This window comes from Anabrus simplex, chromosome 1 (genome assembly GCF_040414725.1).
Source record: "Anabrus simplex isolate iqAnaSimp1 chromosome 1, ASM4041472v1, whole genome shotgun sequence".
Classification (NCBI taxonomy): Eukaryota; Metazoa; Arthropoda; class Insecta; order Orthoptera; family Tettigoniidae; genus Anabrus; species Anabrus simplex.
Window position 1 is genome coordinate 249,608,838 of NC_090265.1, and position 24,954 is coordinate 249,633,791.

At 37.7% G+C, this 24,954-nt stretch overlaps 1 protein-coding gene across 3 annotated transcripts in view; it reads left to right on the forward strand.

Moving 5' to 3' along the window:
• LOC136886409 (uncharacterized) overlaps positions 1-24,954 on the forward strand; it is a 314,687-nt gene that overhangs the window by 84,059 nt on the left and 205,674 nt on the right. For all 3 annotated transcript variants that reach the window (XM_067159198.2, XM_067159185.2, XM_067159191.2), the window contains exon 6: positions 8,748-8,865. In XM_067159198.2, coding sequence (XP_067015299.2) covers positions 8,748-8,865 — 118 coding nt within the window. The remainder of the gene's footprint in view (positions 1-8,747; positions 8,866-24,954) is intronic.

Below are 24,954 nucleotides of genomic sequence, written 5' to 3' on the forward strand. Positions count from 1 at the left end.
TTGATGAACTAAGTCTGAAGGACACAAAAAATGGCATTATCTTCTCACGTAATTTGGGAATACTTTTAGGCGGGTCATCTATCATGAAAACCGATTCTTTCAACGTGTCCCAACAGGCATCCGGGGCTGTGAGCAGGGCGGAGCATGTATTGATGTAAGATATATATTAAATATTTTCAAATATCCTGCAAGGATATAATGAGCAATACATAATAATTAATTATTCAGTTGATTTGATGCAATTAAAATTTTCTCGTACTTAAATTTTGCGCCCTAAACTAGTGATTTGAATGAAATTCAGGGGGACCCAAAGATGACTCCCATCAGGTCTCAGGATTAAGCCAAGCTGGTTGCCAGCTTCATGTTTCTAAACAGCATGCAACATCTGAACCTTGGAAAATCTTGGAGAGGCTTGGCTGACCTTGTGGACTCGGCATGACCCACGGCATGTACAGCACACCAGTACATCTCCCGTGAGGAGCTGCACGTCTGAAATATGCCATTATTTCCAGTGGTAAAATAGCAATTTATTGTTTTCATTAGTGTGTGTATATCTTTATTTGTTGACATTTAAGAATGGTGTAGATATAGAACAGTGTACATAATTTATCAGTGGTATCATGTGACCTCAAATTTGACTGGAGCTAACAAATTTTGTACACAAGAATTTTGTTAATAAAGTAAAAACTAGGTAGTTAGTCTACTTCTAAGTTTACAAAACTCTAGAGAATGTAAAAAGTAAATTTTGTAACGTACCTGCTACAAATGTTGGGTATTATTTGTACAAGAATTCTGCTTTCCTATTCTTCAGACATGCTTAGTTATTACTTTTGACCAAGCAAGTGGCTGCGGGATTTGGGTCACGTATCTGTCAGCTTGTATTTGGGAAATCATCTTCTTCCTACTTTATTCATGGGGTCTCTTTTAACAGTTCCTTTTAGAGATGAAGATAAGTTATTTATAAGGTTCAACCTATTCAATACAAATTATGTCTTGTGTAGATGTTATTTACAATATTAAATAAATGTTGTAAATAACATCTACACAACACGTAATTTGTATTGCATACATTGAACCTTATAAATAACTTATCTCTGTGATCTCAGTTCAATATGGAAACAATAATGAAGCTAATGTCTTTAGATGAGTTCCTTTTAGCGTTGACCTCAAAATATCTTTTGCTACCATGTGTTTTCCTTCATCCCCCATCTAATTATACCTGCTCCCTTCAAAAAGTTCAGGTCCACCTTAGTGAGTCTTCTCGGATTTTTCTTCTGTCTTCACGAGGTAATCCCAGTGTGGAGATTCTAATTCTTCCCGGCGCCTCACATTCAAAGAGTATGTGTTCAGCTGATTCTTCTGCATCATTGCACTTCCTACATACACTGTCTTTTATTACTCCAATTCTGTGTAGGTGCTTTTAAAGATGGCAGTGTCCAGTCAGAGTCCTACTACCCATCTTATATTTTTTCAGCTGAGTTCCAGCAGTTCTTTAATATGCTTCTTGTTTAGGCTCTTTATTAGTTCTTTCGCGAGCTTGCATCCTGGAGCATTTTTCCAGTTTTCCATTTGTTTCCTTTGTACCTATGTACCTACCGGTATGTAGAGGCAGGCTTGTCTGTAAGAGATACCACATACTTGTTCTGGGCCCACAAAAGGTGTTTCAGACCCTTTTCTTGCCAGTTTATCTGCTTTTTCATTACCTTCTATGCCTGCATATCCAGGTACCCATATTATTTGACAACATTGTACTCTGAGAGCTTCAGGAGAAGTGTGTGACAATACCAAACAATTTTGGATGTAACCCGGACAGCTTCAAGTGCCTTAATGGCTGCTTGGCTATCTGTAAATATGAAAATGTTCTTATCTCTGTAGTTCATTTTCAGGTTTTCCTCAAGGCATGTAATGATGGCTATCACTTCAGCTTGGAAAACTGTAGTGTGTCTGCCTAGGCTCATTTGGATCGATCTCTCAGGTCTTTCCCCGTTGATCCCTCCTCCCGTTCCCTTCTCAATCCTTGAGCCATCTGTACACCACACAATATCTTCCCTATCAGTTTTCCATCTGTTAACACTGCAGTGGTCGCGTGTTCTACTATTGTAGAACAGGTCAGTATCTTTTCCAGCCCTGAGCGGTTGGCAACACCTGTGGCCTTGAGGGTCAATGTACCTTCCTCACCACCCCCTTTCACGTACCACAGTGCAGTTTCGCGCATCACGTACTCAGCTTAAGCTGAACAACACTGTAGTGTTCTACTATTGTAGATCGCACGACCACTCGTGTACCATTTGTGTTTCGTAATTCTTACATGTATTTTTTTCTATCCATGTCCTTTTTGACAATTGAGTGATTATATACATTTGAAAATGTCGGAACGTGACAGGGAGTAAGTGCAGATGTGGTTGGAGAAGGCAGAAAGTGATAATAAAAGTGTGCTCGGTGTTGAGGATGAAGACGAACTAGAGGAGGATTTTGTAGAAGAAACTGCAGAACACAGTGATACTGAGGACACACCAGGACCAATAGTAGAAGAAGAGGATGAAAAACCTGTGCCGATACAGCCTGCTCTTGGAGCAACACATACACATGCAACATCTATGTTTATGCGTGAGTTTTACATTGGTAGAGAAAATAGAGAAAGGAAAGAACCATCTTCCGGACTGTTACATCATTGGGATTGGTTTGGTTTGGTTTGTTTGTAACCGATCATCGTAAGCAAGACCAACCAGCACCTGCCTTACTCAACCAAATTTTTGTACCCAAGAGCCCCCTTTATTGCAATATTACCATCAGTCTGGACCCCAGGGAAAAATAATTGAAAATCCCTGTTTTAAATTGTTAGACTTGATTGGCATCTGATCTGTGCTTCCTATTTGGGAAAGCAAATAAGTCTTCACTTTCTGCTTCTCAATAACAAAGCGATGAAAATCAGTTACTTCTTGGTTGCAAACATTCGGCTCTCTTTCTTTGTCAAAGAGTAAGTCCATTTCTCTTAAAAAAATGAATTATCCAGTCTTGGTTAACTTTAAAATCCAAGATGCTGATTCTATGTGCTAGAGTTATTTCTCATCCTTTAAAATCGAACATTTTGTTGTTGAAGACATACAGTAGAACCTCGATAATTTGAAATCAGTTAATGCGCGGCTGTGAGCTTGCATCCGGGAGATAGTAGGTTCGAATCCCACTATCGGCAGCCCTGAAGATGGTTTTCCGTGGTTTCCCATTTTCACACCAGGCAAATGCTGGGGCTGTACCTTAATTAAGGCCACGGCCGCTTCCAACTCCTAGCCCTTTCCTATCCCATCGTCGCCATAAGACCTATCTGTGTCGGTGCGACGTAAAGCCCCTAGCAAAAAAAAAAAATCAGTTAGTTCAAAAGCCCATCTAATTTGAAGAAGCACTTGTTCCTGGAAATGAGGCACGGTTTTGCATATTATTTAAATTGTTTAATTCAAAATAGGATAATTCATATTTCAAAGAAGAATGTCGGTCCCATTACTGAAGTTTAGATTTTTATTTCAAAACTGCCCTTACATTTTAAGAAAAAGTATATTACAGAGTAATGTAAATTCACAATTTATCCACATCACGATAGAATGCTTCTTTTGGAACGTTCAGGGGTAGCTTTCCGCACTTTCACTCACTTCGGCGTGTCTACAGTGTGCTTCATATTTTCTAAGTTTGAGTGAAATTAATTCTTTTATATTCAGCGTTTTAAGGAATGCCACAATATCACGTAGCAGGCAGTGTGCTGAGAAGCATAATCCACGAATACTGGCGATGCCGACAGTTGGTGAACAAGCGTGGCTCATATAATCAATTTGTACGCACCAAACAATATTGTCAATGCCGGTGAAACTGCATTGATTTTTAATGCCAAGCCCAAACGGATGGTAGTTGGTGGGGGAGGTTGTTCTTTGTACTGTGTTGCAATGCACTCGGAAGAAAGTGACTTCCTCCCCTCGTCATAGGAAAGTTCGATAAGCCATGATGTTTTAAGGGCGTTGGGCACTTGCTGTGCAAATACAAGGCATCTAAAAAATGCAGAAAGTACAGTAATCCAAGAAATAAAGCATTTGCTCAGGGCAGCCAGCATATTTGCCCTCGTCTTTGAATCTTGTGTTTTTTCTTTCAGTGCGTGAGGTTATGTTTGCCAATGATTTACCCAAGTGCACTATTTGAATGATGTAAATGCACCTTGTTGGATACATTTCAGAATAGATTTTTCCATGGCATTTGAAGGGTTTAAACTGTGAATCAGGGTGATTGCATGCATTAATGGGTCTTAGAATACTTTGTGACATGGCAAGGGTTGGCATTTCTGAATTACGAGAAAATTGTCATGGCGGGAAATCATGCAAGGATAGTCATTGCTTATGACGAGAGGAGAAAGTTTCTCACTTCTGTCTGCATTACAACACAGTTTGAATTGTTTTGGTGATGATTAGGGCCTGAATTCTTATGTAATTACATATTCCATTCCTTAATTACCTGAATTAAGGCCACAACCGCTTCCTTCCCACTCCTATCCCATCATCGTAAGACCTGTGTGTCACAATAATAACTAAACTTATATCGTAATAGTCCACGTTTTCAATACTATATTATGCAATATTTTCATTACATTTTAAATCTAGGAACTAGTTCCGGCCTTGGCTGGCTATCATCAGCTTTAATGCAAAAGTGTACAAACGCATCTAATAACTAAAACAAATGTACAAACACACACAAATGATGTTAAAAAGTGTTAAAAAACATCTGGTATGAACTATGTGCAAAACACGTAAAATATGGCAAAATTAAAATCAGGCTCTGAAATTCTTAGATGCGCTGAATCATGTTAAAATGTTCCATTAGTGCTTGTTAAAATATCATGAAAGAAAAATTGCCATTTGATTAGCACTCTAGTTCATTAATTTTGACTATCGGTATCTTTTATTCAGGTTAACTTGATGGACACCTCATTGAATTGCGAATCTCTACCAGCTGCAATCTAAGAATGTGCCAGTTATTTAATCATACCTTCGTGTGCCACCCTTGATTCAACCATTAACAATTTCCAACAGAGGAACTTTTCAGCATTTTCATGATATTTTAACAACAAGCACTAATGGAACATTTTAACATGATGCAACGCATCTAAGAATTTCAGAGCCTGATTTTAATTTTGTCATATTTTACTTGTTGTGCTCATAGTTCATCCCAGATGTTTTTAACACTTTTTAATGTCATTTATGTGTATTTTTACAGTTGTTTTTGTTATTAGATGTGTTTGTACACTTTTGCATTAAGCCTGATGATGGCCAGCCAAGGTCGAAACTAGTTCCTAGATTAAAAATGTAATGAAAACATTGCATAATATAGTATTGAAAAGGTGGACCATTACGACATAAGTTTAGTTACTATTGTGATCAGAATTCAATGGAAACCTATATGTGTCCGTGTGACGTAAAGCAAAATTGTAATATTCCATTATTTTACTTGTAGGCTACTGAAAATGAAAAATGTCGGCAAATCTTTGTTCTGATATGGATATACCTGTGTTTCATTTTACATATTCTTAGTAATATTACATATTTTTACGTATTATGTGAAGAACTTAATTTTTTTTACATATCTAGGTAATTATTCTCAAAAATTAAAAATTGTTAGCTCATTTCATTTTCAGACTATTGTAAACTAATTGGTGAATTTCATCTGACTTCCTGTGATGTTGAATGGTCCTTCTTGGCCTACACTACAAAAGAATTTTATCAGATAAGCATCAAAACATCACAGTGGAAAACATGGAGAAGTACTTAGTGACGCACTTTGCATTACGATAAAAGAAAGTTACCATACTATATGTATTACTTGGCTGCAACAGTACATTGTGTTTACACTGTGTAATATACTCAGCAATTTACACTGCATAACATTTTTTTAATACTTCAAGTATTTTGATTATGCCCTTAAATCAATTATTTAATACTGTCAAAATTAGAAAACAATAGATTATATAAGTTATCTTAAACAACAATGATGATTTTGTCATAAAATATGGAGGTATTTAAAACAATTTTATTGTCTTATATCATAATTGTAAGTCATAATAAAAGGAATATGACAATTTTGTAACTTTATTGATTAATATTATTACACATTTGATGAAATTACATATTAAATTAGATATTTGACTGATATTTACTACATTTCTATGTACATTTTTTTCACTTTGATATTACAAAAAAATTCAGGCCCTAGTGATGATATGTGACAGCACTAAAAATGTTGAGACTGTCCGCCCAAACCCCGCAATTCTGTGACCAGGCATTTGGGAAATACCATCTGTTCTTGACTGATGGGATAATTTCAATATCTGTTTCTCTCATGTGAGTGAGAAAGATAAGAAGGTGGTGAAATATTTAGTTTCAGTGGGGAAATGTGTTTAGGGAATCTATCTAAGCAAAATACAAGCTAGGATGACAATATTGTGGTATCTGGTTAGCGTGGTGGAAGTTGCTGTGAGCTGAAGTTTTGTATTCATAATGTTTCTTTGCAAGCTGAGTAGCATTCGAACACTTGATAGTGGTATTACTTGTAAAATTTTACAAAGCTAGATGAGAAATATAATTTACAGTGTGTATGGCATTTTAAAGAAGCTTTCAAATACAGAAGTGTATGAGAAGACATATTTTTCTCCAAGTCAGAAGCTGACAACTCAAGCTTGCAGTGTGAGTGTACATATCATGTCCAATATTCTTTCAGAGGGCAGAGAGAATATTGAAATAGGGGATAAGCCTACATTTAGATCACTGGGGAAACAATGTACATTTAAGAAATCTGCTATATATTTTGGACGACTTCGAACAGTGGTTTTGCACCAAACAATATTTGACTTCTGTGATAATGGAGAATTTCCAGCAGCTAAGAAATTGGTGTATTTAATGAAGGAGAAAATTAATAATAAGCGCTCTGTATCTTCCATGTGCATGCTATTGTAATGCCTCAGTTTCAAATACAGTCAAATCATTGAATTATGTATTTATTTTACCATATAAAGATGCTACTGGAAACGTTACTCTGAATATTGTATAGTAGAGATTACATTGCGAGCCTCCGTGGCTCAGACGGCAGCACGTCGGCCTCTCACCACTGGACACCGTGGTTCAAATCCCGGTCGTTCCATGTGAGATTTGTGCTGGACAAAGCGGAGGCGGGACAGGTTTTTCTCCGGGTACTCCGGTTTTCCCTATCATCTTTCATTCCAGCAACACTCTCCATTCTCATTTCATAGCATCTATCAGTCATTAATAAATCACTTTGGGCGTGGCGACCCCATCGTACTAATAGCTTCATTCATTCCATCCCTGACCCGGTCAATGACTGGAAACAGGTTGTAGGTTTTCAGAGATTACATTGCATCAAATAACACAGCCTCGCATGATTTGAGTGCTGCGTTCATGAATAACTTTTTTTTTTTTTTGCTAGTTGCTTTACGTCGCACCGACACAGATAGGTCTTATGGCGACAATGGGACAGGGAAGGGCTGGGAGTGGGAAGGAAGCGGCCGTGGCCTTAATTAAGGTACAGCCCCAGCATTTGCCTGGTGTGAAAATGGGGAAACCACGGAAAACCATCTTCAGGACTGCCGACAGTGGGGTTCGAACCTACTATCTCCCGAATACTGAATAACTTTTGTATGACATCTTACAGGAGGTGTTGCTTATACCTGCCTCATGTCATAATTGTAAGCATGGATAAATCTTAGGATTAGGGCTTCTATCACATTCATGCATTTCAATTTGAATAGCATGATGTTTAAGGGGAACATCATGTGTACGTTGCAAGCATAGAACCGTGTGAAATCTCTCTTTCTCTCACCAGTCTCTCTGTCATTGCTGCAACAGCGCTCGCCAGGAAGCACATCACTGAACAAGCCCATGTTCATAGTTGTTCTGCATTTACCAGTACTACAGTGCAATGGTACTTCTTAATGGCTGATAACACAAAGTTGTGCAAGTGTGCAGTATTTGGAATGCCAGGTTTCGCATTAAGAAGGCTGCAACTTTACACCTTTATTTCAAAATGCATCAGGAACTGGATCATGAATCATCAGGAAAATTGGTGCATCAAATATGCCAACATTTATTTTTTCCCCACTTTGAACAAAATCAATTAGGATGTGTAAATTCTCAAAAGTTTCTCCCAGCCTGGTTTCCCAGAATGGATTTACTGTATTGCGATGTTATCTACATCCCACACAATTATTAGCTTCTCTGTCAGCCTGTTATCCTGTTTCTCTTTCTATACATATCCAGCTATTAAAATGTTGCTGAAATGTACCTCATACACTAAGCACATAGGTCTGAAGAAGAAAAGAAAAAATGTTTATATTTTATTAGTAAAATGTGTACTTAGTTTTGTACTTTCTTGGAAAGAGGAGTAATGTAGGGAATTAAAAAAGTCATTTGCAGTGACATCAATACTTTTACATTTTATCTTTTTAATTCCAGTTTCTATAGCTGTGAGATTACCTTTTTGAATTTCTTTAATAATATTTTTAGATCTTCCTTGTCAGTGAATGATCGAGAACTGTATCAATCTCTTCTGCTAAGCAAACCAGAATACAATTTAGATAGAGCATTTTACCTTCTCCCTATCCTCTGTGAAAGTCTGTTCATTGTTAACAGAAATGAAATGAAGATTTTCACTTTCTCATATTGGTTGCTAGCCCCGAAATTGTACTTCACTTCTTTTCTTTATAGAATAATAAAACTCCCTGTTGCTGGGAAGAGAAGCATGGTAGCTGCCAGGTCAAGGAATGTCCATTTCAGCATTCAAAATCAGAAGATAAACAAGATAGGAATGATGGTTCAGAAGCAAGTAAGTTCTATATGGTCGCTTGTTCCAAAAGCCCTGTAGTATTAGCATTTGGAAATTTAAATATTTTTCAATTTAAATTTAATATCATTCCCATATTTGTTGCTCTGCACTTACAAATACTCCTTAAACTAGGTTGTACACGTGTAATGTACATTCATTATCATGCATGAAATAATGTGGTGAAGATTTTAAAAATTTCTGTGCATTTTAAAAATAAAATTTTCATATTAACCTTTTGTAGCTAAGTGTGTTTTGCCATATAAATACAATACATTGAATGTTTGATTATTTTGCTGAAATTATTGAAGGGCTAACATACTTCAAGATGCTGAGTGATTTGGCTGAATTTGTGCAGCTGTAAACTTGCATTGAATCCCACCGTTAACAGTACTGAAGATAGTACCAGGCTGTACAGTAATTAAGGCTACAGTTACTTTGTTTCCAGTCCTAGCCCTTTCTTATCTTGATATTCCTGAAAACATTAAAGTGTTAATGTGACGTTCATCCCTTAACAAAACCAAAAAAAAAAACACACGTATTTCCTTCAGAATATTTTTGTTCCCCTTTCATGTAAGCTCTTGTAATCCTTCAACTACTAAGTAGTTTTCTTCAAGTAAATTTACTTCTGTTAAGGAAAAGAGCCTTGAGCATGTTCATCATTATAGTCCTTTCCCCTTATCCAGCTCCTGCCAGGTCAGGGCATTTATGGCACCTTCCACCATTCCTCTTCCATCAGTTTGTCCCAGTCCAGGTTTCTCTTTGTCGTCTTCTTCTTCTTATACTGCTCTTTATTGAATTGATCTGCATTTTTCTAGGTCTTCTTCTCACTTTCTTTCCCTTGATATAGCAGATATCCTGGATTCAGGAGGCCAAATGGACAGCATTGCGATTGACCTATCTAAGGCATTTGATAGGGTAGATCATGGAAGACTACTGGCAAAAATGAGTGCTATTGGACTAGAAAAAAGAGTGACTGAATGGGTGGCTATATTTCTAGAAAATAGAACTCAGAGTATTAGAGTAGGCGAAGCTTTATCTGGCCCTGTAATAATTAGGAGGGGAATTCCTCAAGGCAGTATTATTGGACCTTTGTTTTCTTATATATATCAATGATATGTGTAAAGAAGTGGAGTCAGAGATAAGGCTGTTTGCAGATGATGATATTCTGTACAGAGTAATAAATAAGTTACAAGGTTGTGAGTGGCTGCAGGGTGACCTCGATAGTGTTGTGATGTGGACGGTGGGCAATGGTATGATGATAAACGGGGTTAAAAGTCAGGTTGTGAGTTTCACAAATAGGAAAAGTCCTCTCAGTTTTAATTATTGCGTTGATGAGGTGAAAGTTCCTTTTGGGGATCATTGTAAGTACCTAGATGTTAATATAAGAAAAGACCTTCATTGGGGTAATCACATAAATATGATTGTTAATAAAGGGTACAGATCTCTGCACATGGTTATGAGGCTATTTAGGAGTTGTAGTAAGGATGTAAAGGAGAGGACATATAAATCTCTGGTAAGACCCCAGCTGGAGTATGGTTCCAGTGTATGGGACCCTCACCAGGATTACTTGATTCAAGAACTGGAAAAAATCCAAAGAAAAGCAGCTCGAATTGTTCTGGGTGATTTCCGACAAAAGAGTAGTGTAACAAAAATGTTGCAAAGTTTGGGCTGGGAAGACTTAGGAGAAAGGAGACGAGCTGCTCGATTAAGTGGTATGTTCCTAGCTGTCAGTGGAGAGATGGCATGGGAGGACATCAGTAGACGAAAAAGTTTGAGTTGTGTCTTTAAAAAAGTAGGAAAGATCACAATATGAAAATAAAGTTGGAATTCAAGAGGACAAATTGGGGCAAATATTTGTTTATAGGACGGGGAGTTAGGGATTGGAATAACTTACCAAGGGAGATGTTCAGTAATTTTCCAGTTTCTTTGCGATCATTTAAGAAAAGGCTAGGAAAACAACAGATAGGGAATCTGCCACCTGGGGCAACTGCCCTAAATGCAGATCAGTATTGATTGATTGATTGATTGATTGATTGATTGAACTTCATCTCCATCGTCTGTTTTGGTATTTTCTCACTGAGCGAGTCAGACGTGTGGATAGGCTCACGCAGCTGTGAGCTTGCATTCGAGAGATAGTGGGTTTGAACCTCACTGTCGGGCAGCCCGGAAGATGGTTTTCCGTGGTTCCCATTTTCACACCAGGCAAAGGCAGTGACTGTACCTTAATTAAGGCCATGGCCACTTCCTTCCCACTCCTAGCCCTCTCATATCCCATCGTCGCCATAAGACCTATCAGTGTCGGTGTGACTTAAAGTAAATTGTAAAAAATATATTATTTTCTCCTCCATCCTAGTTAACCATCTTAGTTTAGCCTACTCCTTTCATTTCTCTTATTTACGTTTTCCATTCCGACTGCCTAATCGTTAGAAACTGAGTCTAACCATCGTCGTCTTGGTCTACCTCTACTTCTCTTACACTCCATAACAGAGTCCATTATTCTCCTAGGTAACCTATTCTCCTCCATTCGCCTCACTTGACCCCACCACCGAAGCTGGTTTATGTGTACAGCTTCATCCATCGAGTTCATTCCTAAATTAGCCTTTATCTCCTCATTCCAAGTACCCTCCTGCCATTGTTCCCATTTTTGTACTAGCAATCATTCTTGCTACTTTCATGTCTGTTACTTCTAACTTATGAATAAGATAATCGGGCGGGTGCCAATGTTATGGTATTCCACAATGCTTGGCGCACCATACGATGGTCCTCCCATGGGGTGGGGTTTTTGGTCAACCCAAACCTGCCCGACATGTTTGGGTGCCCTCTTGTACCCATTGAGTCCAACATCAGGCCACTGTGACATCTGAATGGCCCACATGCCTGGCAATTGCACGATATGACCAACCAGCCTCATGCTGTCCCACGATGCTGCCTCTGTAAAATGCTCTCAATTGGTTCATAGGCTGCCTAATGCATCTGCGAGGCAGCAGAGGTGCTTTTTACTGTACATAGTCCTTTCTGCATGTCTTGTTTAGTTGACTGGTAACAACTTATTAAGAACAGGATGGTGCCATTACAAATGCACTCTGATGGGCATTCAACACATTACAGTTCCTTGTAAAACTAATAATTTACTCACACATCAATGTTATGCATGTATACCGAAATGGGATAATATTGAACCACTCCTTCTGGTTGTTTAACTTTTTTTGTCAGCCAGTGTAGTAATAACTTAATCTCCCCAGTCTCACATGCTTCCTTTGTCTCCTTTACAATTTGGTCCATAACCATTAGAAACAAAAGGATTGACAGCACACTCTCGTGTCTTAGTCCAATTTCATTTCTAAACCATTCTATCTTTCCACGTGGAATCTACACTGCTGACGCTGTTGCTGTACATTGCTTACACCATTTGTACAGTGTATGTACCCACTTTCTTTTTGACCATGATTTCCCAAACCTTCTTCCTGGGAACACTATCATATGCCTTTGTTAGGTCTATGAATGTTATAACCAGACCCTTTCTGTACTCCCAGTTCTTGTTCATGAATTGCCTCATGCCGAAGATTGGGTCCACTGTAGATCTTCTAAAGCCATACTGTTCTTCTTGCAACTCTCCTTCTACCTTTCTTCTCTAATATCCTTTCCAGTATTTTTGCCACTTGTTGTAAGAGTATGATTCCTCTATAGTTATCACACACATTTTGGTCCCCCTTCCTTGCTCCCCAGTCTGTAGACTGGTTTTGTTTTATTATTCTCTTTCCCCTGTCTTCTGGAACACGTTATTGTTTCATATGCATTTTAACAATCTGCCTGCCCATTGTAATCCAATAGATCCAGCAGTTTTTATCATTTCTACACTTCACCCATCCCTGGTGCCTTCCTAATTCCCCCTCTAGGGACACAAAGACCTTGACGTCGGTGTGGGGGCTTGTGTGCTTTTTGATCCTGAGGGCTGTGCCAGCTCAGGGTTACCCGTGCTGGATTGGCCTCAGTGTAGGGCCAGACTTACTAGGTGTCCCCGAGTTGTCTGAGAGGTGTCTGTGCTCTTTGTTCTTCATTACTATTTTTACACTACTATTCTCACATTCTTAAAATTCATTCCTCTTCCCGTCTAGCCAACCTCTCTGCCTCGGGTAGAGTAGGTTAGTACAGATGTTTTATCTTCTCCCAGTCACAAGTTTCGGGTCATGGTGAGGTGATGCATGGCCACTGGAAGAGTAGTTCTTAGTGACCCCCTCCAGATACAAGGCTCCCTCTGGAGTATCTAGCCTTGTCTTTGGTATTACTCATGGGCTCTGCCAAAAGTAGACTTCATATTTCCTGAGTACTCATGGGACCAAAAACGGAAACTTTCCCTTCTCTCTCTTCCATTTCAAAGGGTGGCACCCTTAAAAGAATGGCGTCCAAGATTGCTAAAAACATTCCAGTGGATTATATGTGATGAACATCTTCCTCGATTCCTGGTTGCTTCCAGGGTCGATGGTAAAAGTTTCCTTGATGTATGTCCTTTTATGATCAGTAATTCAATCGAAGAAATTGTTGCTGGTGAAGTCGACGAGATGCGCAAGCACCGCGATGGATCTGTACTTATGAAGACATTACGGCTGAACAGTCCAGACGGCTACTTAAAGCAAAGTTATTCGGTAAGGTAGAGGTCAAAATCAAGAAGCAACAATCCCTGAACTCCTGCGGGGAGTTATATTACACAGGGATTTGGTTGACTTCCGATGATACTATGATCTGGTTCCTAGCATCTCGGGGTGTAACAGACATGAAGAGGTTGAAGAGGCATGTGGGTGATAAGCTGCTCGATACAGGTGCTTTCATCCTTACCTTCGACGCCGAGACCGTGTCTGAACGGATGAAAGTGGCAATGTATCGTCTAACTATTCGACCGTATATTCCATCACTAATTAGGTGCTATAACTGTCAAAAGTTTGGCCACACCTCATTGTGATGTACAGGTATGACGACCTGTAAAATGTGTGGGAAGTGCGAGCATGCTGGGGTTGACTATACACCACCACCTGTGTGCATGAACTGCCTGGGTGTGCATGCTCCAATCTTAAAAGTGTGCCCCACATTCAAGCAGGAGAAAAAGGTCCAGGAGATAAAACGCTGGATAAGTTGTCTTATCCAGACGCGCGGAGATATTCAAGTCCATGGTTGCTACGGAGTTCTCCATCTTCTTTGCTGAGAAGGTCGTGAAAGTGCAGATCACGCCAGAGTCTTTTGTACAGAACATCAGTACAGACAATGCATTGAAAAGTAAAATTCACCGACAAGAACTGTTAAGGAAAATGGAGATACAAGAAAGTATCAGAAAATGCTGGAACACCTAAACGTGCATTATTGCTGATGTTGCCTGGGAAAAGCGCTTTCCAGGAACATTCGGCTGGGAAGTCCTCCCTCACCAGGGCAGGGGGAAAGACTTCCCCAAATAGTGCTGGAAAGTCCAGCCCTCCTACCAGAGCCCAGGATACAAAGGAGGAGAAAAGGAAGCTACTGCGCTCCCCTAAAAAAATTAGCAGAAGATGCCTTCTCCAAACCGATCGGGGGTCACACGATCCCCCAAGAAGACCAGCAAGCCATTTGCCGGCACTCCTTCAAAGACTAAGGAAATGGTGGGCAAGAGTGAGAGGCCTCGACGGCCGCTGCTTCAATCCCTTTCTGGGAACCTAGTTCTCCCAGAAAGAAGGTGCACCGCTCGAAATAGAGGGATCACCATCCATGGAGTGTTCAGTCTCCATATCACCCTCTAGTGAAGAAACAATGGAGAATGAACCACTCATTGTCGTGGATGTTGATGACGACAAAATAGAAAAAGGCAAAGACGGCAGAAATTGGTAGGTAGTGGACCGAGATAGGGGTAATGGAACTGCAATAGTTATTACTGTTGCCTAGCTGAGTTACATCATTTGATATCAGTCTCTGTGGCTTCCATAGTCTGTCTACAGTAATCTCGTTTGAGTCCTGGACATGACACGACTATGAGAGGATATAGTCTTTATTCTAAAGACAGAGTAGCTGTAGATGGCGCTACGACTGGGGGCGTTTGTACCCTAGTCCGCTCCGACATCTTCAGCAACGAAGTACCATTCCGTACTCAAATGCAGTTGTAGTTGTAGTAATGACAACAGTTTTCAATGTGTACATACCACCAGACTATGATCTTCAAATGCATGCACTACAAGATTTGATCGCTCAGTTACCTCCTCCTTTTCTCATGCTGGGAGACCTGAACGCCCATAACACACACTGGGGTTCTCCGTCTTCCTGTGCTACGGTGAAGATGCTAGAGTGATTGATCAACCTCGATCTTTGCGTGTTAAACACAGGGGAACCGACACATTTCAGCAGCGCACATGGCACATTCTCAAACCTGGATGTCACTTTGTGCAGCTGTACGCTAGTTCCCTTGCTATGATGGCAAGTACATGATGACCTCTGTGATAGTGACGTCACTCACTCACTCTCCTGGTGTTACAGCCCATGAAGAACCCTGGCCTTTTCAATAGCTTTCACCCACTCCTTTCAGAGCTCTCTTTCTCCAGCCCTGGATCCCTATCAACTCCAAATCTCTCGAGATGATGTCCAGCCATCTTGTCCTTGGTCTCTCCCACCTTCGTTGGCCGCCAGGATGTTGGTCAAGGATTATCTTCATTGCCCGGTCCTGGTCCATCCTTACGATGTGTCCGAGATACCAAAGTCTTCAGTGGTTTTCGAATTTTGTGTAAAAATGAAAGTTATGTCAAATGAGCAACAGACATATGACAATAAAATGTAGCGAGTGAGATACATGAACATTTACGAATTTATATCCCATGAACTAGTTGATAATAATTTGTGTTCAGGTTAAATGGGAAGTGTTTTCTGTAAAGAATAAAATAATTTGAATAATGAAATTTTTAACCCATAAAGGGGTATCTGTCATTATTCCAAATAAGACTTCAGCTCTACCAGATTATTTTTAAATTTCACTTATGATGTTTAGTTCCTACAAAGTTTGAAGGATGGTACGTAATGATTTTATTAATAAGAATTTATTGCAGCCAGATGGCCACGTAATTGGTTACTACAATAGGTTACAAGGTTGCAAAGTAAGCATGAAATATTGTCACACAGCATACTGCGATTTACAGATGCTCGAGGCAGTTTAGTCTTTGCTATAGTCAACTAAGTTCTTTTTCCTGTTACTACAAAGTGTTATATGGTATTTATCGCATGGCTTCTCACACAGAGAACATATGCATTCTTTGTGCGGTTCATGATATTTTATGTTTTTACAAATTTTGTGATGGAAGCTGTGTACGTCGAGTCTTGTGACTACATTTCTTAGTTCCTGATTTTCCTGTGTCTGTCATCTGTCGGTCATTGCTTCCGTTGCGTAGAAATCCAGTGGTATGTCCTGTTGTTTCATATGCTTCTGCTCAAGTACCATCTCCTTTTGGAGGGTAGATGGCAGGTGTAGTTTGAACTGGAGGTCTTCGATATAGAAAGGTTCCCTTGCCAATTCATAGATTAGTCTGGATGGTGACATTCTTGCCACGCCCAGTGCTCTCTTAAGGAATTGTGCTTTCACTTTTTCTATCGTGGTGAGATCAGTTGTGGTTAGCCTTTCGCATATTAGCTCTAGGCCGTATGAGATAGTGGGAGTTATTTTGGCATGGAAGAGTGTCATTGCTGTTCGTAGTGAGAGTTTGGTTGTTCTTCAGATCGTATATTCCTCTGATGGCAGCTGCTGCTCGTTCCTTTATGTGGTGTCTGAAAGAGTCACATTGTTTACAGGCTGATGCTGAGGTATTTGTAGGTATTGACTGACATGAGTTCTTCTTTGCCGAGGGGCATTTTGTTTTCCGCTGCTAGTTTTTCCCCCTTTCGGAAAGCCATGTACACTATCTTTCTCTGGTTTATGCTGAGATCGTTACGTAATGACTTTATTGTAAAGTACTTGATGCTATCCCTCTGCTTGCAGGGCCTATTAAGAGCTGTGAGCCAAAGTGCTTGTATAAAAAGATATTGTATTGCAGGAATATTACAATATATGTGTTTCACTCTTGGAGTGAATCTTGACCCTCTCTGAAGACCGTTCGAGTCATGGCCACTGAGCAAGTGACTGCGCAGTTTGGGTTACATAGCTGTCAGCTTGCATTCAGGAGATAGTGGGTTCAAACCCCACTGTCAGCAACGCTGATATATTCTTTTTTGAGCGAACATTTTCCCTTTAAAATTTGGTCTCCAGTAATAACTATAGAGGTACAACTCTTCTATATCATGGGTTAAAAATATGAGTTATCCTGCAGAGAAAAATGGGAAAATTTGTTAAACATAAACTTGAGGAAGAATAGCATGGATTTAAACTGGACAGATCTATCCTAGACCTCATTTTTTTTTTTTTTTAATACAAGAATGCTGTTTGAAATATATTGGTATAAGAAAAGAAGAGTTATACTTGTACTTTTGAATATTCAGAATGACTATTTCAGATTCAATTACTAAGTTGGTGGCTATATATATATATATATATATATATATAAACTGCCTGAGCTTTTATCTTCAAGAAAATAATGACACACTGTGTAAATGCGTTTCTCAGTTGTGCTAATATTGCGCTTTTTAACTTCTTTCTTTTCACAATTGTTTTTTATGTCAACTGTTCGTCTCCAGACTTCAAGAATCTGACATACGAGATTCTATAAACATTAATATATATTTCTATCGTTAAGTATATTGAACTGTATTGCACAATTTCACGCCTAGCAGCGTTTACAGGCTTGGTCCCTGAATTATTTAATTTTTCATCGAGTTTCATAAACATTTGGAAGCACAGTGCCGGTCAGCATGTATGTTCTGCTGTTCTTCAAGAACTATCTATGTGATTGATCCTTGACTTTTTCAGGACTTTGGGAAATTTCAACATGCAGTGCTAATCCCTAAAGTGTTACATTGCTTCATGAACTGCAATTGGTGAAAGGTTTGTACATCACCTATTGTTTTCCTGTGCATTGTTTTTTATATTTTAAGTGATCCGCTGATGATGACCGAGAACAGTGGTCGAAACCGGTACCGCATATAATCAACTAGGAATTTAACATTACGTTTCTAATTCTACTTATATTGAAAAGGTTGAACCATATTATATCTTATTTCAATTTAATCTTGGTGAAATTTTCACTTGGAATGCTAATGAAAAAGCATCCATAGATAATAGAACTATAAAATTGAGACAAGCACAATAAATTATATGGCCAAGTTACAAAAAACAGTCTCTTTCAGTTAATGCTAAATTTCACTGTTATAACTTAGTCATCAAACCAGAAACAACTTATGCAAGTGAAACATTATTTAAACTAAATACCCAAGCAACAACAGACAAACTGCAGGAAGTGGATAGAAGAATTCTCTAGACAATTGTTAATAATAAAACATCAGGTTGATGGGCAGTGGAGACTTTTACCTATTTCAGTAATTTACAAGGAAAGTTAATCAATTATTGACACGATGAGAAAATGGAGGATTGAATTTTTGGGACACACCATTTGCCAAATTTAGACTCCTAAAACAGCTTTTTGATTCTTTTGTAAAGAAAAAAATTTCCTAACAAAATCTCTGCAAGAAGTCAATAATTTCTGGGATCACCTTGATCAGACACTGAATAAAATAAATATGAATAACATCAAGATCCTTATAGGGAACTTTAACGCTCAACTGGGTAAGGAAAAGTAGTATCGAGAGGTAGTAGGAAAGTGGGCTCCTCATAAATATACTAACAGAAATGGCCAAAGACTCGTAGAAATTTGCAGAACCCATGGACTAATTTCAAAATCTACATATTTTAAAAGAAAACCACACAAACTTAAAACTTGGAAACATCTTGATTGGACAAAAGGAGAATGACAGCTAGACCATGTGTGTATGGACACATTTTTTCACAAGGAAATCCACAATGTCAATGTTCTAAGGGGAATGGACACTGGTTAAGATCATTACTTAATTAAAATCAAGATTGAATTTACTCCTTTAAGAAGAGGAGGACAAAATAGAGTTAGAGAGAAAAGGACATACGACCCTCATCACTTAATCCAAAATGCCCAGTATCGGCAATGAACAGGAATTACAAGACTAACAGACAATTTAGATGACCTAATACCAATTCTTAAACAGAATGCAGAAGTTCTAGCTTCATTAAATCCAAGGAAAAGACATGCCTGGTAAACCTCTGATTGTGATAGAATGCATGAAAAAGGACAGCAAGCTTGGTTGAAATTTTAAGCCCACAAAACACAAAACAGAAGAAAACACCATGAACCTGAAGACTGTCAGAAAAGAATTTACCCAAACTATTAGAAGAATTAAGAGAAAATTTAAAAAAAGATTTAATAAACTCTATTGAGGAAAATTATTACAAAACCAATTCTAGAGATTATTACAAAGCCTTTGGTAAACAACTGCAAAAATACAACTCCCCCCACATTATTGTTGAAAAATAAACATGGAAAAGTAACGCACAACAATAAGGGAAATGCAGAAATCATGGTGGAAGCATTTAACAAGCTCTTGAACAGTGGTGAACGTGAAAAGCTCTTATTAATTGATACACGTACTGCAATAAAAACAAAACTAGAAAATATAAACCCACCTACAGCAAGAGAAGTTGAAAACAGTGCTTAAAGAAATTGGAGAAGACCAGGTTCTTGTAGAGATGTGGAAATACGCCGGCAGTGCAACTCAGACATCCCTCCATATGATATTACGGAAGATTTGGATATCAGAAAAATTCCCAGAACAATGGACAACAGCTATAATTAGTCCAGTTCATAAGAAAGGTGAAAGAAATAATCCAGACAACTATAGAGGTATTTCCATCCTTGACTGCATGTAATTTTCTCTAAGATACTATATAATCAGATTAAAGAACAACTTGATCAAGAGTTAGGTGAATACCAGGGAGGCTTCAGACCTTGGAGAGGCTGCTCTGAACAAATAATAACTTTGAAGGTAGTCCTGGCATATTACAGAAAACAAAACAAGCCCCTTTCAATAACATTTATAGATTTCAAGAAAGCTTATGACTCCATCCACAGGCCATCGTTTTTGAAAATTTTCAAGACATTTCAGACTTCACCCAAAGCTAATCAAATTGATTGAACTTACTCTAACTAATACAATTTCCAAAATTAAGTACAGAGGAGAACTTTCTGAACCATTCTTGGTAACAACTGGTTTAAGACAGGGTGACGGATTGTCACCTCTTCTTTTTAACTGTGCACTAGAGTAGAACAACTCAAAAAATATAAAAATTGTAACCCAGAAGGGTAACATACATTTGAACTGTCTAGGTTTTGCTGATGATCTAGCTCTTCTGACCAGTGATATTCAAGAAACAAAACAACAAATAAAATCTTTACAGGAAATAGCTCAAAATATTGGTTTAAAAATTTCATTTGGAAAAAAAAAAACAAAAAAAAAAAAAAAAAACAAAAAAAACAGAAATTATGCTAACTCAACTTCCACTTGCAAACAAAATTAAGCTGGGAGACCAAGAAATAAAAATTGTAGAAAAATTCAAATATTTAGGTGAAATAATCACATATAACCTGAATGAGAAACCAGCATGGCAAAATAGAATAGATAAACTGGTTACAGCACAGCATCAAGAATACGTATAATAAAAAGTGTGTCTCAATAGCAACCAAATTGAAACACTACAAAACAGTCACCCAGCCACAAATTACATATGTAAGTGAAACATTATTCAAAACAACAAACACAGTTGCAATATATGAAGTGCTCAAGTTAAAAAGGAGAATAGTGAGGACCTATTTAAATAAAAATTATCAAGTAAACGGAGTCTGGAGACTAGCTTCCAATGAGACAGTTTATAAAGAAATAGAACCTGTGACTAGCACAATGAAAAAGAAACGAATATCATTCTTAGGCCAATCTAATACGGTCACCAGCAAATAGAATCAGTAGAAAAATAATAGAAAAATTATGGAAGAGTAAGAATAATATTAGATGGATCACAGAACTTAAAGAAGACATGAGAGAGTTGCATATTACAATAGAAGATTTAAAATACAAAACCAATACACTCAAAATATTGAAAGATAAACACACTAGACTACAGACAAAAATCAACAAGCAGAGAATAGGAAGAGTGATTCCAGAAGCAGAAAGAAAATTACGTTCAAAAAGGATGAAACAGTATTGGGTTGACAAAAAGAAGAAAAAACTCCATAAATCTGACTACCTATGTTGGCCAAAAAATTAAAATAAAATAAAAACAAGAAACACTTGCTTTAAAAAATACAACTGAATTTGGATGAATTGAAAATTACTACAGAGCAAATTGAAAATAGAGAAGAGAAAAAGATTCTAAACAACATATATATAAAACTATCACTTAAAACATCAAAACTTTAGCAGTATGTTATATCAGCAGGAGAACGGGCTGCAAGATCATCTAGAATGAAGAAGTTTTGGGAAAAGAAGAAATTATCAAGTGTTAAAAAATGAACCTATTTTTTGAAGATTTTATTGTGTAAGGTTGATTTTGATGCTCCAATGTGGGCTTAAACAGTGTATGGTAAATAAATAGAATTGATGAGGTTATAAAAGCAGTGAAAAGGAAGGATCCTACAATAAATGCACTGATGATGTTATGCTACTGGATGGAACAGAAGCTGAAATACAAGCTAAACTAAATCTTTGGCAGATGAATTTTAAAGAATGAGACTGTTCATCAGCCAAACTAAAACATTTGGTTTGGTGATGAGTCAGAATCCTGACGTAGTCCACCTGCGAGTACAAAGTGAAGTAGATATTATTTATAATTTCAAATACTTAGCAAGCTTTGTTTCTCCTGACAGTACCATGAACCAATAAGCAGGCAATAGGATACAATCTGCATTAAATTCTACCACTCTTTTTTGTCAACTTCTTTAGGCTGACACATTTCCCTCAAGCTTCAAATATCATACTGTACAAAACATATCTTGTACCAATTCTGACATATGGACTGGAAGCAGCAACTTTGATTGGACCTGCAAAGCATCTTCTACAGGCCACTGATTTGAAGTTCCTCAGTTTTTGTCTCCATAAGACAAGGAGAGAGAAAATAAGGAATGAGAACATCCAGCAACAGCTTGGATGAGACAAGAGTTAGTTGGAAAACTTAGAATTAAACAGATTACGATGGTATGAACATATGAGAAGGTTTGCTCCGAGTAGGGTAGGACCCCAAGAGCATACTTTGAAGGGAATGTTGGTAAGAGGCTCAGAGGGAGGCCTCTTTATGGTTGGGAAAAGCAAATTTTTGAAGACCTTGCCAGAGGTGATGTAAATTTACTGCAAAAAGTAGATCAGCTGTGGATGGACAGGACAAACTGGAGGTAGTTTGTAGATACCCACACCTGGCTTACTGGAGCAGTGAATTGATGATGATGATGAATTTTCTCTTTGTGAAACTTACATCCAAACATTTCACCCCATTTACCACCATACCCTTGTCTGCTGTCCATCTCACAAATTTGTTGAGGTCTTTCTTGCAGTTACTCATAATTCTGTAACTTTATTACCTTGAATGATTTCATTTGCACAAAAATATGGTAATCGCACTGTGGGCTGAGAATTTGATGTGACTGAGTTTGTGTGCTACTGGCAAAATAAGAAAGTTGCTCTTGAAAATACGTACTGTAACGGTTTAAATCCCGTTACAAGCTTTTATCTGTATTATTATTATTATTATTATTATTATTATTATTATTATTATTATTATTATTATTGTTGTTGTTGTTGTTGTTGTAACTATTATTATTGTTTGATTCAATTCCATAGTCTGATTTTGCTGTGTATTAATTAATTTTCACTTGCTTTATTTTATCTAATTTATTATGTAACGGTATACATATGTGTATGTTAGCATCAAAATAATGTAGAGTAAGAGTTGCTGTCTAATATCAGATGGATATATTTTGTAACAATTGTAAGACATTGAAACATATGGTGTAATACTGTTGCAGTAACTGTTGAGTCATCGCTGTGTCATTGTATGCGTTTTGATATGACATAATATTTAGGGAGTTCCTAGTTTGCCTCAGGCTATTTCAATACAACCTGTAACACTTGAGTTGGGTGGGAGTGACACCATGGCTATTTTTGGAGATAACGTGGGTGTGACAACTAGTGTCTATATAAGCTGGTGGATCCCATAGTTCAATTCAGTTGAATGAAGGAGTTGAAGGGAGAGGCTTGGCATGAAGTGTTGTAGTGAGATGGATAGTGAATAGCGAGATGGAGAAGAAGCATTCGTCAGTGACCAAATGGATTATATGTTCAGAGTGTGTTTCGTGTATCTGTTCAGTCGAGTTCTTGTGGCAGTTCAGTGACAGCCGAATATTGTGTCTCCATAATGCAGACTAACAGTTATCAGTGAATTACTTGTAAAGTTAATTGTGAAGTATGAATATAATTTCAAGTCATGCTATATCTCATTTGTGAAACTAAAAGAATACATCACCAAATTAGGTTTGAGATACCTACAGCTGATACCAATTGAAAGGAATACGTCGTAATAACACTCAAAGTGTTAAGTTAACCAGTTAAGCGAACCAGTGAGGGATAAATTTCTTGTACAACTTTTAAATATCCGGTCAAGAGGATTTTGAATTTAATGCTTAGAGTTTCTTTCAGTTGTAATGTCAGAATTTTGTATTATGTAAATTATCGCAGAAAATCTTACTATTTAAAGTCAAAATTTAAAGAATATATTTTGTTTAGCATCAAATACAATTAATTGTTTCATTTCAATGTTCGATCAGATAACCTCAAATTTTAACTGGGAAATCAAATGACCATGTCCTTTTCCCAGAACCTGTATGTTATGCTGTCAAAGTAAGCTTATTACCTCAGCCTAGAGATATTCAAGATTCTCATTCTATTATCGTTACATTTATATATAGCTGGCGCCCATCAACAATTGTATGTGTAAGTAATTAGGTAAGTACTAAGCGTGAGTACATAGTCCGACAATTGAATATTTTAATTCAGTTTAATTTACATGTATTTTTTAGTCACAGTACAAATCAAGAAAGATGTTTTGGGGGCCAAGAAGGGGTAAATTTCCAGAGCTCAAAAACGAACAGTTTTAGTATTTGAAATGTTTACGTGATGATGGATATGGTGTTTCACATGAAATACTACATTTTAAAACACTTGAGATAGTGACAAAGCAGGGCATTAGCCATACCAAATTGAAGGTGAGCCATTAAAGTCTGAGGCTTTTTTACTTTGAAATGTCCTTTGGTTTCATTCAAGTTCAATTTCCTATTCCCCACATGTATCTTGCATTCAAATTTTGAAACTTGATTATTTGAGAAATAAAGTGTGTGATATATGTGAATAAATACAGTATCTGTGGTCATTAAAACTACAAGCCTGTTTGCTTTTCTCTCAATACAAACGGTTTAATAACTCACAAATTTTATCTACAATCAATCCCGGTTGAAAATTTCACATTTTGTACTCTTCTGATACAGAATAATGTGCTGAAGAGAATGTTTACTGACAAGTTACTGTATAATCTTCTTCCAGGGTATTAGGCCACAGTGACATTTATAAATTCATCGCAGTTTCAACGACTGTTTATTAGCCTTGGTCAAGACAAAATAATATGGCTAGGGTGGGCATCCATACATTTATAACAGGATGAAGACTTAGTTGTGGTGATAGTATCTTCAAACCTCCCACTCATATTGCTGCTAATGATACTTATGCAGTGTGACCCAGTGTACCTATTCTTCTGTTGTCTCACAGCGAGTAATTGGTAGCCCCTCTTCTTTCTTGTCAAAACAGTTCTGTTTCATTGTCTCATTTGCTTCTTGGTAAAGGCAAGTATAATATTGGTAAATAGTAGCCAGGGACGAGGTTTCTTAAAATCTTTTTTCATGATTGAGGAAAGAGAGGGCACGCTCTGCTACTGCAGATTTTTGACATTAGTTGATGGATGCTTTTTCGTTCTTTCAGCTGCATGTAATAGTTGTGATGAAAACTCCCCTGCATAACTGTGGGGATGTTCTCCTTTTGGTT